Raw genomic sequence first — 12,069 nt, forward strand, 5'->3', positions numbered from 1 at the left:
TACTTTTCCATAATGATTAAATTTATAGCAACTCACATGAGACTAAATAACTAAGTTCTTGGTATATTACAAATGTATATTGTTCAAACACACAGTCAGGACAGAAAGTGACTTTTAGCTTAAGCGAAGGATTGTGGTCACTATCTCATAAGCTAGCTTTAACTTATAGCTCTTTGGCTTCTAGATCTCCTTAGACGGAAATTACACATTCAAGATTTCATTAACATGTCATTAGAAAGCTGCCATGTGAGCCACCGGGTCACTCTTTAACTGGCTAACCTAGCATGGAAAATCAGAACCCTGCATATTGTAGCCTGTCAAGTATTATGATTTTACATTATATATAAACATTTCATTATTTCTCAGTGTAGTGTACAGTCCGACCAAATGTTTCCTGATATCCTCCACCTCCACCAACACTCTGTTTTTTTATTTGAGTCTGCAGCCCTCCAAACTGTCTTGGCTGTGTTTGTCATCTTGTTGTGATGTTTTTGGATGAAACAGAGATGGCCATGCTGTCAGCTGGTAGTCCTGATTGTAGGACTTTGCTACCTGCACAGGAGCACAGTATGAGGGTTTCCTCTAAAATATGAAATGCCAGGTGATGGTTGGACCAAAAGTTCATCTGAAAGGTCCACTGAAAGACTTGAATACGAGATAATAATGTGTTTACTTTCATGCCAGCTCAGCTACCTTGAAATGCTGTCCTTTTCTTTATTTGCTGTTGTAAATTCTCTCTGACCCTTGTTGTTTGTTTTTTGGCTGCTTCCTGCAGGGAAGGCCTGGTTTGGGTCGACATCAACTGGATGGACAACGGGGAGTGTCTGGATCTTATCGAGAAGGTTTGTGGGTGATACCAAACTCTAGCTCGACTGTGGAGTTATGTGCAGAAGGAAGTGGGATGTTGATGCTGCTGTGGATATTTTTGATACCTTTTTAAACAAATATTTCTAGAAAGTCTTTTTGCAGGTAAATAATGAGATGGTGTTGATGAAGATTATATTACTAGTAATATTTAGCTAATATTTAAGTTTCTGGACGTGTTTAACAAGAGGGAACAGGAAATTATGTACTTGGGAGGTAAACTTTTAAAATATGGATTTATGTAACTAAAAAATAACAATAAATATCAGAATAGGCAAGTCAAGAATAAAAAGAGCGTCAAGATAGCTGTGATGACAGTGGTGAGGATAAGAACAAGTAAGATCATCTTGTTATCGATAATGATGATGATCCCTCTGTGTTTCCATAGAAACTGGGTCTCCTGGCGTTGATGAATGAGGAGAGTCACTTCCCTAAAGCCACAGACGACACCTTACTGGAGAAACTCCACAGCCAGCACTCAGTAGGTCTCCATCTAACACATTTCAGTTGACCCTTTCACTTTTCAACAACTTTTTAACTGCAGAGTTCTGCTTCACATCCAGTCTGTTCAACTCGAGAGTCTCTCATCAATGTGGGACTAACATTTAGTCCGGCAGTTTGTTCTCTAATTGCAGAGTGACAGTGGGAACACACAAATGTTTGAATGAATACACTGGGCTGCAGTTTTTCTGAGTCTGAGCCTAATTAACACCAGACAGAAGCTCACACATTAAAAGCTAACAATGTGAAGACTTCTACTATCTAAACAAAAGAAAACGTAACTACAAATTGCAATGAGTTTAAAAAGGATAACAAGTCATCATCATTCAGACACTTTAAGGAATTATTTTGACAGAATAAGTTCTATTCTGTGTATGTGGTCTCAGAAAAACTTCCTCTGCGCCAGTGGTAGTGTTGGAGTACTCGAGACCGCTCTTGGTCTTAAGACCACTTTTTGATGGTCTTGGTCTCGTCTCGGTCTCCACCGCATTTGTACAGGTTTTTATTTCAAGACCATGACTTTGGGAATATCAATAAATTGCTTTTGCATTGTCTGATTTGTTAACATCCTAACTTTGATTGGAAGTAAAACATGTTGCTTCAAATGCTACCAATAACCCTAATTAACAACTGTCACCCCTCCCTGCGATGCTTACATAGATTTCAGCTCTTAGTGTTTGTATGTGAGTGTTTTAATGGGAATATGGATCTTTCAGATCAATTTGTAAAGTACCTATGATCTCATTCCACATTTTATTGCATGCCATGCTGGTCTTGGTCTTGACTCGGTCTCGTCCTCCCTCGGTCTTGGTCTCGACTGCTCTCAGCCCTTAAAAGTCTTCATCTTGTCTCGGTCTCGATAAACTCTGGTCTTGGTCTTGACTTGTACTCTGTTTGGGCGGTCTTGACTACAACACTAGCCAGTGGAACCAGTAAGATTATTTCCACCGCCATGATTAGCCTTTGTGTCGATAAATAACTGAAATAGACTAATCTTTTTCTGTCATTGTGAACAATTTCTAAACTTATGATGTGTCATAAAAATGACCCAGGTACAACTGTACATGGCCTGGGATGTGTCCCTTTGTTAGCTTGAAATAATGTTACAAACAGTCTGAACCTGAAGATTCATATATGAACCTTACAGTTATAATTCACATAGCATTCTATAGTAAAAGTGATGTTGTTAGCATCTGTTGCTAACAGGATACTGATCCTGTCAGCAAATTCTGGCCAACAGCTGTATACAGTTCTTGGCTTTTAAATCTGCAGCAAACAGCTTGACTTGATTTAAACACTGATGTGATTGCAAGCAGTAAATAGGTAGAAGACTTGTAAATATTTTCTTGGCTGTGCTCTTAGTGAAGCTTTACAGCCTTATTAAACAGGATTATGATCGAATAAAAGACAATTGGATACAACAAACCAGAGACATGAAGACGGGGTTGAAAGGGCGACTATAGGAGTCGATTCTTTACTCAGAGAATAATACAGTTTTTCTGATTCACAGAGACGTGTTTTCTTATTTTACAGCAGTATTAGGAGCACATTTTATGCAGGTATGATTTCAGTTGTTCAGCTCAGAAAACAGACCGGATCTGTAATCATCTGAAGTCTGCCTTTTTCTCAGTGACTGTGATTTTGTTAGTGATATTACAGAGGAGCCAGGAGTGTTTGTCAAAAGCAATTAAATGGTTTCCTTCCTTTTGCTGCAGAAAAACTCTTTCTATGTGAAGCCACGTGTTGCTGTGCACTACTTTGGAGTCAAGCACTATGCAGGAGAGGTAAGACCCTAATATCTGTGTTGCCTACTGTATGTTGTATGTTTTCTGCAATAGAACAAACTATTGCTCAAAACATTATAGATACTGCTTGTTTTTTGTTAACAATCTTCACAAAAAATACTAAACTGATCCAGTTAAACTGAATAGCTGCAGAGGAAGACACATGTCCAGGTAGTGCATCGCTTGTCTTTGTTCCTATATAACTCTCTGACGCCCCCCTGTGGTTTGTTGCAGGTGGTGTACGATGTGAGAGGGATGTTGGAGAAGAACAGAGACACTTTCAGAGATGACATACTCAACCTACTGAGGGAGAGCCGGTAGATAGCAGCATTTCTAACTTTTTGAAGGAGAGGATTATGAAGGCAGTGACTTGCTTCATCCTGTCTACTGTTGTAATTTACAAATAAAAGAGAGTTGGGCATTAAATGCTTTGCTCAGAGGCACGCTGGACTGTGTCTCCAGATTTTCTCAGACCAAGAATTCAAACTGAAAGCCTTTCACTCTTCGATTTTAGCTGGACAAGTACAGGTGAACATATTGAACATGTTTCCTATTCCAAAACTAACTGCTGCTTTTTCACAGCAAATGTATCATAATAAGTTTATCATTCTCCTCTGTGCACAGCTCTGCAGGCTCACCTGTTTAAAAAATTTGCAGTCTGCACCTTTCACAGCTACTTTTGTCAAGCAATAATCAAAACTCAAACACCAGATTTTTTTTTTTTTTAAACTAAACTTCCAGAAATACTGTTATAATCTCACTTTGATGTGATTGTCGTAGAGACTTGCATATAATATTGAAAGTTAGTTTTTTTGGATACATTATTAATAACTATAAATAATTTCAGTTTGTTCATAGTGTGACTTCTTAAACAGTGACTGATAACTGGGGTACACTATTAATATGGTGCATTATCACTGACACTTGAATAACAACTATTTTAATTGCAGTTACTATTAAATTAGGAAGATTTAATGTTCAGAATGCAATTTCACAGCATCTGTATCCTAACTATTCCCCTTTCTTCTGAAAGGTTGGACTTTGTCTACGACCTGTTTGAACATGTATTAAGCCGAAACAAACAGGACACTCTGAAGAACAGCTCCAAGCACAGACGGCCCACAGTCAGCACCCAGTTTAAGGTGGATCATAAACAAACAACATGTTTACTGTTTACTCTTTCTCAAATACTGTGTCCATCAGTGCTAAGTATCATGACCACACAAACACTACAGAGCTCAATGATCTTTATTAGGAGAAGTTATACATAAGTGCGTGTTCTTTTTAGTTTCAGTTAATTCTGACACTAGTGGTAGTAGCATTAGGATCAGTAGCTATTATAGTAGTTGCACAAGTGGTACTGCAGTAGTGGCAGTAACACTAGTATTGTTGGAAAAAATAACACCAGTGGTGGTAGTATTAACAATTGCATTGTTAGTAGTAATAGCAATAGTTGTAATTGTTGTACAAGTCAAAGTAGCAGTCTTAATATTACTAGTAATAGAAGTTATATTAGTTGTATTAATAGGAAAAAACTTGTAGTTATTGTTGTAGTAGCAGTTGTGGTAGTAGTGGTAGCCATTGCTGCAGAAATTGTAGCGGCAGCAGTAGATGCAGAAATAGTGGTAGTAGTACTAGAAGCAGTAGTTGTAGATCATTTGTGGTAAGTTGTTTTAGAAACCATAGTAGCAGCGGTAGTTGTAGTTATTACAGTAGTAATATGGTGATCATAATACTGGTGGTAGAAGGAGGAGAATTACAAGTTATTACAGTTTTAGTAACAGTTGCAGTAACTCATGCAATAACATTCACAAATAATGGTGATAGCAGTAATAGTATAAACTTTTGTACATTGTGGCCACAGTAGTTGCATTAGTAAAGGCAGTAACTTATGATTAAAAAACAGTAACTAATGTAGTTGTGGCGTATAATATATGCGCATTTGATGCATAACAGTTTAGAATAGCACTGTAGCAGCTAGTAGTAATAGTAATACCTTTTCTGGGAGAAAAGGTACTAAAAATATAAGCTGTCATACTAGTAATAGTAGCATCAGTAGTAAGTAAGCAACGTTTCTTATATATATATATATATATATATATATTAGATATAGCACCTTTCACAGATAAATAGGTGATAGGTAGAAGTAGTATAAATATTAGTAGTTATAGTAGTAAAAGTAGTAGTAGAAGCAATAACAGTAAGAATAGTAATATTAGTACTAACAAAAGTGTTTGTTTTATTGCAGGTTTCGTTGCACTCCCTGATGGCCACACTCAGCACTTCCAACCCATATTTCATTCGATGCATTAAACCAAATACACAGAAGGTGAGTGCTGATATAGGTATTCAGGACCGACCAAACACACACACACATTAGTAAACACTCGTTACTTTGCCTAAAGCAAACATTAGCAGGTCAGGATGTCGGAGCACTGAAGTAGAGAGAGTGTGTGTGAATCGTCTGTCATTTAATAATCAAACAGTCCTCCCCCACCCACCAGCCACACACAGGAATGAGAAGTGTCTGGCCCTTTTGGCGCCCTTTGACCCCAGGTTGCCTAGCAACAGGCTGGAGTATTGTAGAATGTGGGGATAATGTACACAAATTATATACAGGAAAGAATGGAGGGATTAACCGTCTGCACTGTGACTCCCACCACTGACTGGAGCGAATCCATATTCACAGAATATTGTATTTAATTTATGTTTATTGAGGATATAAATATAACTGATAAGTAATTAACCTTCTTAGAACTCCTATAACCAATCCTAACTCAAAATGCATCTCAGTTGAACAGTTTTGTGTACTAATATTGCAAAATTAATTTTCCAACCACTGAACTCATGGCGTGATTTGTGTTGGATACGTACATGTTACACTTCTGTTTTCTGTTCTGGAAAACATTTGCATTTGGAAGACACTGACTTTTTAAAAAAATGTTAACCAGTATATTCTCTTCTCAAGAGTCCTGGCAAAAATGGCATCAAAGTTTACAGGCAATAGAAAACAACAGAAATGACAATACAGTAAAAAAAACAACAACAAAGACACTTGACGATGAGAGAGCCCAAATCCCATCCCCCTCTCATGTTAGCGTCTGTTAGTGTTGGCCAGGCGCTGTTTCATAGAGGGATTCCTTTATCTGGCTTCCTAAATTCAGACGCACGATAACACAGTTTTCTGTCTATATGAAAAGTAAAATCTACTACAGCATGAGCAATGAAAGAACCCCTCTATGAGAAAAGACATCAAAAGCCTGAAAGACGAAGGGGCTAAGGCTGAGCTGGAAATGGAGCCTGACGTTGGATTGTGGGTGTATTTGCTTGATTGACAACTGTCTCAGCATATCATGCTCAGTCATGGAGGAGTCATGGAGGTTGCTGCTTCCTCAGTTCGCTTTAAGAAACGACCAGGCTCCACTGCCTTAGCTCTATATTTTATTTCTGGCTTGTAACGTCTACAGTCTGTGGTTTGAAACGAGGCTTGAAATTGATTTAACTCCCCAGGCTGCCGTGTATTGACTAACTCACTGGCAGAACTATTCTTGGATCAGTATCTTATCGATGTCTGTCTGGATGCTTTGTCGACTCATTAGCAGCATCATTGCAAACGTCAGATGTGTCACGTTGATGTAGAAGTACAGTCAGTAGTGGAATCGAGTCACACTGATTACTGATGTCTGTAATTATTGATAGTTACCATGCCTAGTCATCAGCAGTTGTTAGCTACCAGAGAAGAGGCCCTGCTAACTGGTTGTATGGTTTAACTGATACAGCTTAAGTAGCTGACAGTGAATATTTTTAAAACTGCTTTACAACATTAAGCTGTTGTAAAGCAGTTATTGTCAGAATGTATGTTCCCAGTACAATTATTTCTCCAAATATTCTCAAAATGTTTAACAAATCCACCAGCCAAAAAGCATTTTATCAACAGCTTGCAGTGATAAGATATAGATAGTTTTCCAGTCGTGGAATTCATCCTCAGGCGGGCATATTGTAGAGTACAGTGGATATAAACAATTCGTCAGTATCAACAGAAATAAACAGAAACTGGCATGGCTGTGAGATTAGATTATATCATAATGACAGGCGTTTATGTTATTTTGTCCATTTCCTGTTTCTTCACACCACTCATTCCTCTGCCAGGCTCAGATGTGGACACTTTGTACAGATGTAACACGTCTGTACCGTCAGTGAAGAGTGTTTCTGTCTGTAGAGTTTGATGATTCACCCCGAGACCCCTGTGTGTGTGTGTGTGTGTGTGTGTGTGTGTGTGTGTGAGATGATTGCGTCCACGTGAGTTTACACGTGTGTTTTTACATTTTATTTATTTTTTACTGTGATGAAGGGTTGTGAGTACATCTGAGAAGCAAAACACTTTTTGAGCTGTGAACAAATTGTGTCCAAACTGTCAAGAACCAAAATCTGCGGCCATATTGTTTGCCTTACTTACCTGATTTCAGTCACAGTTTTGTTCGCTTCACACTGTATTTACGTTGTGCTTATTTTACCTACCACCCTCAAAAGTCATACATGGCATACTGTGCACGTAGTGAGCAGTCAGAACAGTTGGTGGCTGATTGCTCATTAAAAAACTCTGTATACTGCCATGAAGTTCAAAACCAAAAGTGTACATGGGAAGCCTTTAATGTTTAGTTTAGTTTAGAGTCTGTGTGATTCTACTCTGCTGTCCTTTTTTAATCTGAAGGACAATTTTATTTCTTAAATTTCCGATGAATAGATACACAATACATATGCATAGATAAGATACACACACACTGTGAACATCTTTGTTGTCCTCTGGAGACCAGCGGGACAGCCGACGTGTTTTTATGAGGCGAAACACAACCGTCTGCACTCCTCTTCTGATTGAATGTTAAACAAGGCTGGATGATGACTTTTGAATGGGGCTTAATGTAGTGAGGGAAGGAGGTGGGGGGGATGTTAGGGCTGCCCCAGTGGGAAAAAGGGTCAGGACAGGACAGCACGCGGCCCCTAAAAGCCCCCGAGAGGCGTCCCTGTCATCTGCCTGTTTGACTCTGAGCAGGTGTCTGAGGGAAGGGGGGGCACGAAGATGGACGCAGAAAGGATGATGATGGTGAACAATAATAAACCCCTAAAAATCAACACTTCAGTGTGGAAGTGTTGCCTCAGAAACCTTTAGAATTAGTTTAAACTTTTAGCTCCTCTGTTTTTTGAGACATTTTCGGAAAGTAAAGACATTTTGGGAAGTGAGGAGAGTTTAATTTGGTGACTAACAGACTATTTCGGTGCGGTGATGTAACAATGTGTTGAAAAAGCCTGCAGGGTCATGGGACTCCTGCAGATGGGAAGTGGAGTCTCTGTGGAAATATCAATATATTGACCGAATGCATAATAGTGTGGACAGACTGTTGGCTCTAAATAAAATTAGGACCCACATAGACGTATGAACACACACACACACACACACACACACACACACACACACACACACACACACACACACGTGTGCACTTACTGTACACTTTGAAATAGTCACACACCAAAGACACAGGAGTCTTACCAGAAAGTTACTTCAGTGATTGGGGTGTTTCTACCTGCACTCATATCAGATGTTTCCTTCTTGTTGTACAAAAGAAGACATTAGTACAAGACTGCCTCTTAAAGGAAAAATACGGTATTTTTCAATCTGGGTTTTATTCTCAATTGTGGTTATTCTGAGTATGGGTCATGCTAACTTTGCATCTGCGTTGTAGAGATTAGAGAAATGCAGACTGTGGGAAAACATCGTACATTCGGAAAAGGATAGCGAGAGTCCTAAATCCCTCCAACTAAACTTTAGTTTAACATGAGATATATTGAGTGCTTGTCTCTGACTCAGACCAAACATGAATAGAGAAATGTACCCTTTTGGATTTGTTTAAATGAGCCAAACCAGAAATATGATTGCTTTGAGCTTTAGATTTTCTCTATCAATCTTTTTCTCCGCTTTACAAAAGTACTGTTTTCATTTTCTGTAAAAAAAAACAAACAAAAAAAACCAAAAGTGATGAGTAAACAAAGACATAACAGTATTACATCAGAGTAATAATGACACCTCCAATACATCAAATTAACTCTTGTTTTCTTTTTTTGTTTGTTTTATGTTATAACTTTATACTTTGTGATTTTAATACTTTGTTGGTGTGCTTATAAGACAGTCAGACATAAAGAATTCAGTTTGGATAAAAGGATGATCAGCAGGCAGATGTCAGCATTCCCAGACATTTTCCTTTGTGTCTTTTAAGCACAACAACTCCCTATTCATGCTTTCTCACACACGCACACACACGCTCGCCCGCTCATAAAAAGCTGTCATCCTCATCATCTATGCTCATCAAATGCAGTAGCCCGTCACCATAGCAACCCCATCCTTCTGTAGGCAGCATTATAGTGTGTGTGCGTGTGTGTGTTTTGACAGTAATAACAACTATGGAGGCTGATCAGAGTCTATTGATTTTTCTTCTTGTTGTTAGCAGGACTGGACATGTATTGACAACACATTTCTGTGTGCTTTTGTATCTCTAGAAGAATACCCACATCTCTGTTATTACTGTCAGTTATCAGTTTAACTAGGATAAATCAGATAAATCAGTGTCTCTGTCTGACTCCTTAGTCCCAGGAACCAAAGATATAATTGTAAGTATTGTAATTGTTATTATTTAATGTGCATTCTAAATGTGCTCTAACTCAAAATTGAAGCCACAATGTATAAGATCTGAAAAACTTTGACTTTGACACCCCAAGCGGTAGTATCAAAAAAGCTGAGATGTCACTTGTGCACACCAAACACTTGAATAATAACTGAATGGCACATTGTATGGTTCATGTACAGTAAGGCAAAAAAGGATATGCCAATCTTAGCATGCTAACAGCCCATGTGCACATCACCAGCAGTCGGATCATATTTTACAACAAATCATGCGGGCAGGAAAAGACACAATTCCTAAACAAATTCAAATTTCACTGTAAATGTTTTTTTTCTATATTATAACATAACTGTTCAATTAAACTTTGGGCTCTGATTAGTTTGCATGAGAAGAACAGGCCTCCTGTGTGGACAGAGATATTAGCTTCAGTCTAAGAAACCCGAGCAAAGTCTGATGGCTGGATACAGAGCAAGCTGCCGGGAACAGTGCTGAGCTGGGAGGCAATGACAGGTCACATGTCCGCTGGCCTGAAGACTTTTTCCCATAACATCCACGACAAAAGAAACTTCTCTGAAATGTATCTTTGTATAAATACAACTTTGGAACACAGTATCCAGTTCATCCATAAGCAAAAGCAGGGTTGGCAAAGTCTGAAGAGGGCTAGGTGATACGGTTAAAATCCCACCACAATATTTAAAAATACTTGTTGAAAAAAATGTTGATAAGTAGAGCAGTATGCCAAATGTCTACAAATTCCCATGTGAAATAATCAAACTGATGTTCAATGCAATGAACTGTGTTCTACTGTTATGAATGGCTTCAGAGCAAAACTCACACTTTGTCCATTTTTAATTGCTTTGATAGGATAAGATAAAATAAAACCACATTTATCCAACTTTACGTATACCATGTGTAAATGTGTAAAAATCTCACAATAAGATTACAAAAATGATAAGATGAAAGATGATATGAATCGACGGGACGTTGATGGATGATATAATCGAATTATCACTCTGCCCAGTTTCCCATCATGTTGGGTCCAGTTCAGTCAGTCTGGGGCAGCATCACACCAGTTCATCAGTCTAGTTAGCTGCAGTGAGTGGACACAAAAGTCACCACCACATTTGAATGTAAACAGCCTGTTCTCTGACACACAGTCTCTCTCTCTCTCTCTCTCTCTCTCTCTCTCTCTCTCTCTCTCTCTCTCTCTCTCTCTCTCTCTCTCTCTCTCTCTCTCTGTGTCAAGCCTACAAGTGGCCTGCACAAATTAGCCTCAGCAGGAGACGCATCACCATGACAACCACAGCCCTCCCTCTCCACACAAAAAGGGGAGTGGAGTTCTGGGTTTGAAAGCCTTTGTTTGACTCTGTGGAGGCAGAGAGAAAGAGTGTGTGTGAATGTGTATGTCTCAGTGTGTTGAGGAGAGACACGGGGATAGCAGCTTTGGGAAGTTTTCTGTCATTTACCGTTTGTCTCTGATCTGACGAAGCCCGAGGAAGGGAAGCTGGGAGCTACGATGCACGGTGAGACCTGATGCATGTTTTAAATGGGAAGCGGTGCATTCAAGTGTGCGCTTGTTGCACAGGGTTTAAGTGTCCAGTGGAGGATTTTAGTGCTGTGGCATGAGATGACACATAGTTTGTGTTCAGACACATGACAGATGCACAAAGCGAGTTCCTCATCATTCCAGGCTTTTCAGGCACAAAAAATGACCAGTGACACAAAGGTTCTAGTAGAAATGCACGAAAATAAAAAGGAAGATGAAGATATCATAAAGCATGCATACAATGTTAAAAGATGTTTTTGAGTGACACCAATGCATATCCAACTTCCTTAATTAATCTCTTTAGATTTTTGGCAAAGCCAGTCAACAGTAATATAGACTGCAGCAGTAATTAAGAGCAATCCAAATCAATGTAGTAACTGCTGCATTGTTCAAATTGCAATAGGCTTACATTTGGTATAAAGGTGGGAAAGCTGTTAAGGTTTGTCTGTGTTCTCAGGTGATATCTCTGTTTAAATTAAGTTTCATTTTAGAAGAAAAGGCCTGAGCATAACAGATGTCATATTCCTACCAATAGCCAGAAAAAGACGCACCAGCTTGTTTCTTAATTACAGAATGAATTAATCCAATGAGGGATTATTGCTGTGTAATGTTATACTGCCACGCACTGGACGAACAGAGAGTCCCTCTGATGCTTCCTGTTAGTCGTCTCGTTAATTGGACTTGAAGGCTTTCAGAACCA

General features: G+C 38.9%; 1 protein-coding gene across 3 annotated transcripts in view; it reads left to right on the plus strand.

Annotated features, from left to right (window-relative positions):
- Nucleotides 1-12,069, plus strand: part of myo10 (myosin X) — a 128,490-nt gene that overhangs the window by 90,299 nt on the left and 26,122 nt on the right. For all 3 annotated transcript variants that reach the window (XM_046051072.1, XM_046051073.1, XM_046051074.1), the window contains 6 exons: nt 776-842; nt 1,253-1,345; nt 3,081-3,149; nt 3,384-3,466; nt 4,183-4,291; nt 5,398-5,478. In XM_046051072.1, the coding sequence (XP_045907028.1) occupies nt 776-842; nt 1,253-1,345; nt 3,081-3,149; nt 3,384-3,466; nt 4,183-4,291; nt 5,398-5,478 (502 nt within the window). The remainder of the gene's footprint in view (nt 1-775; nt 843-1,252; nt 1,346-3,080; nt 3,150-3,383; nt 3,467-4,182; nt 4,292-5,397; nt 5,479-12,069) is intronic.

This window comes from Micropterus dolomieu, linkage group LG06 (genome assembly GCF_021292245.1).
Source record: "Micropterus dolomieu isolate WLL.071019.BEF.003 ecotype Adirondacks linkage group LG06, ASM2129224v1, whole genome shotgun sequence".
NCBI lineage: Eukaryota > Metazoa > Chordata > Actinopteri > Centrarchiformes > Centrarchidae > Micropterus > Micropterus dolomieu.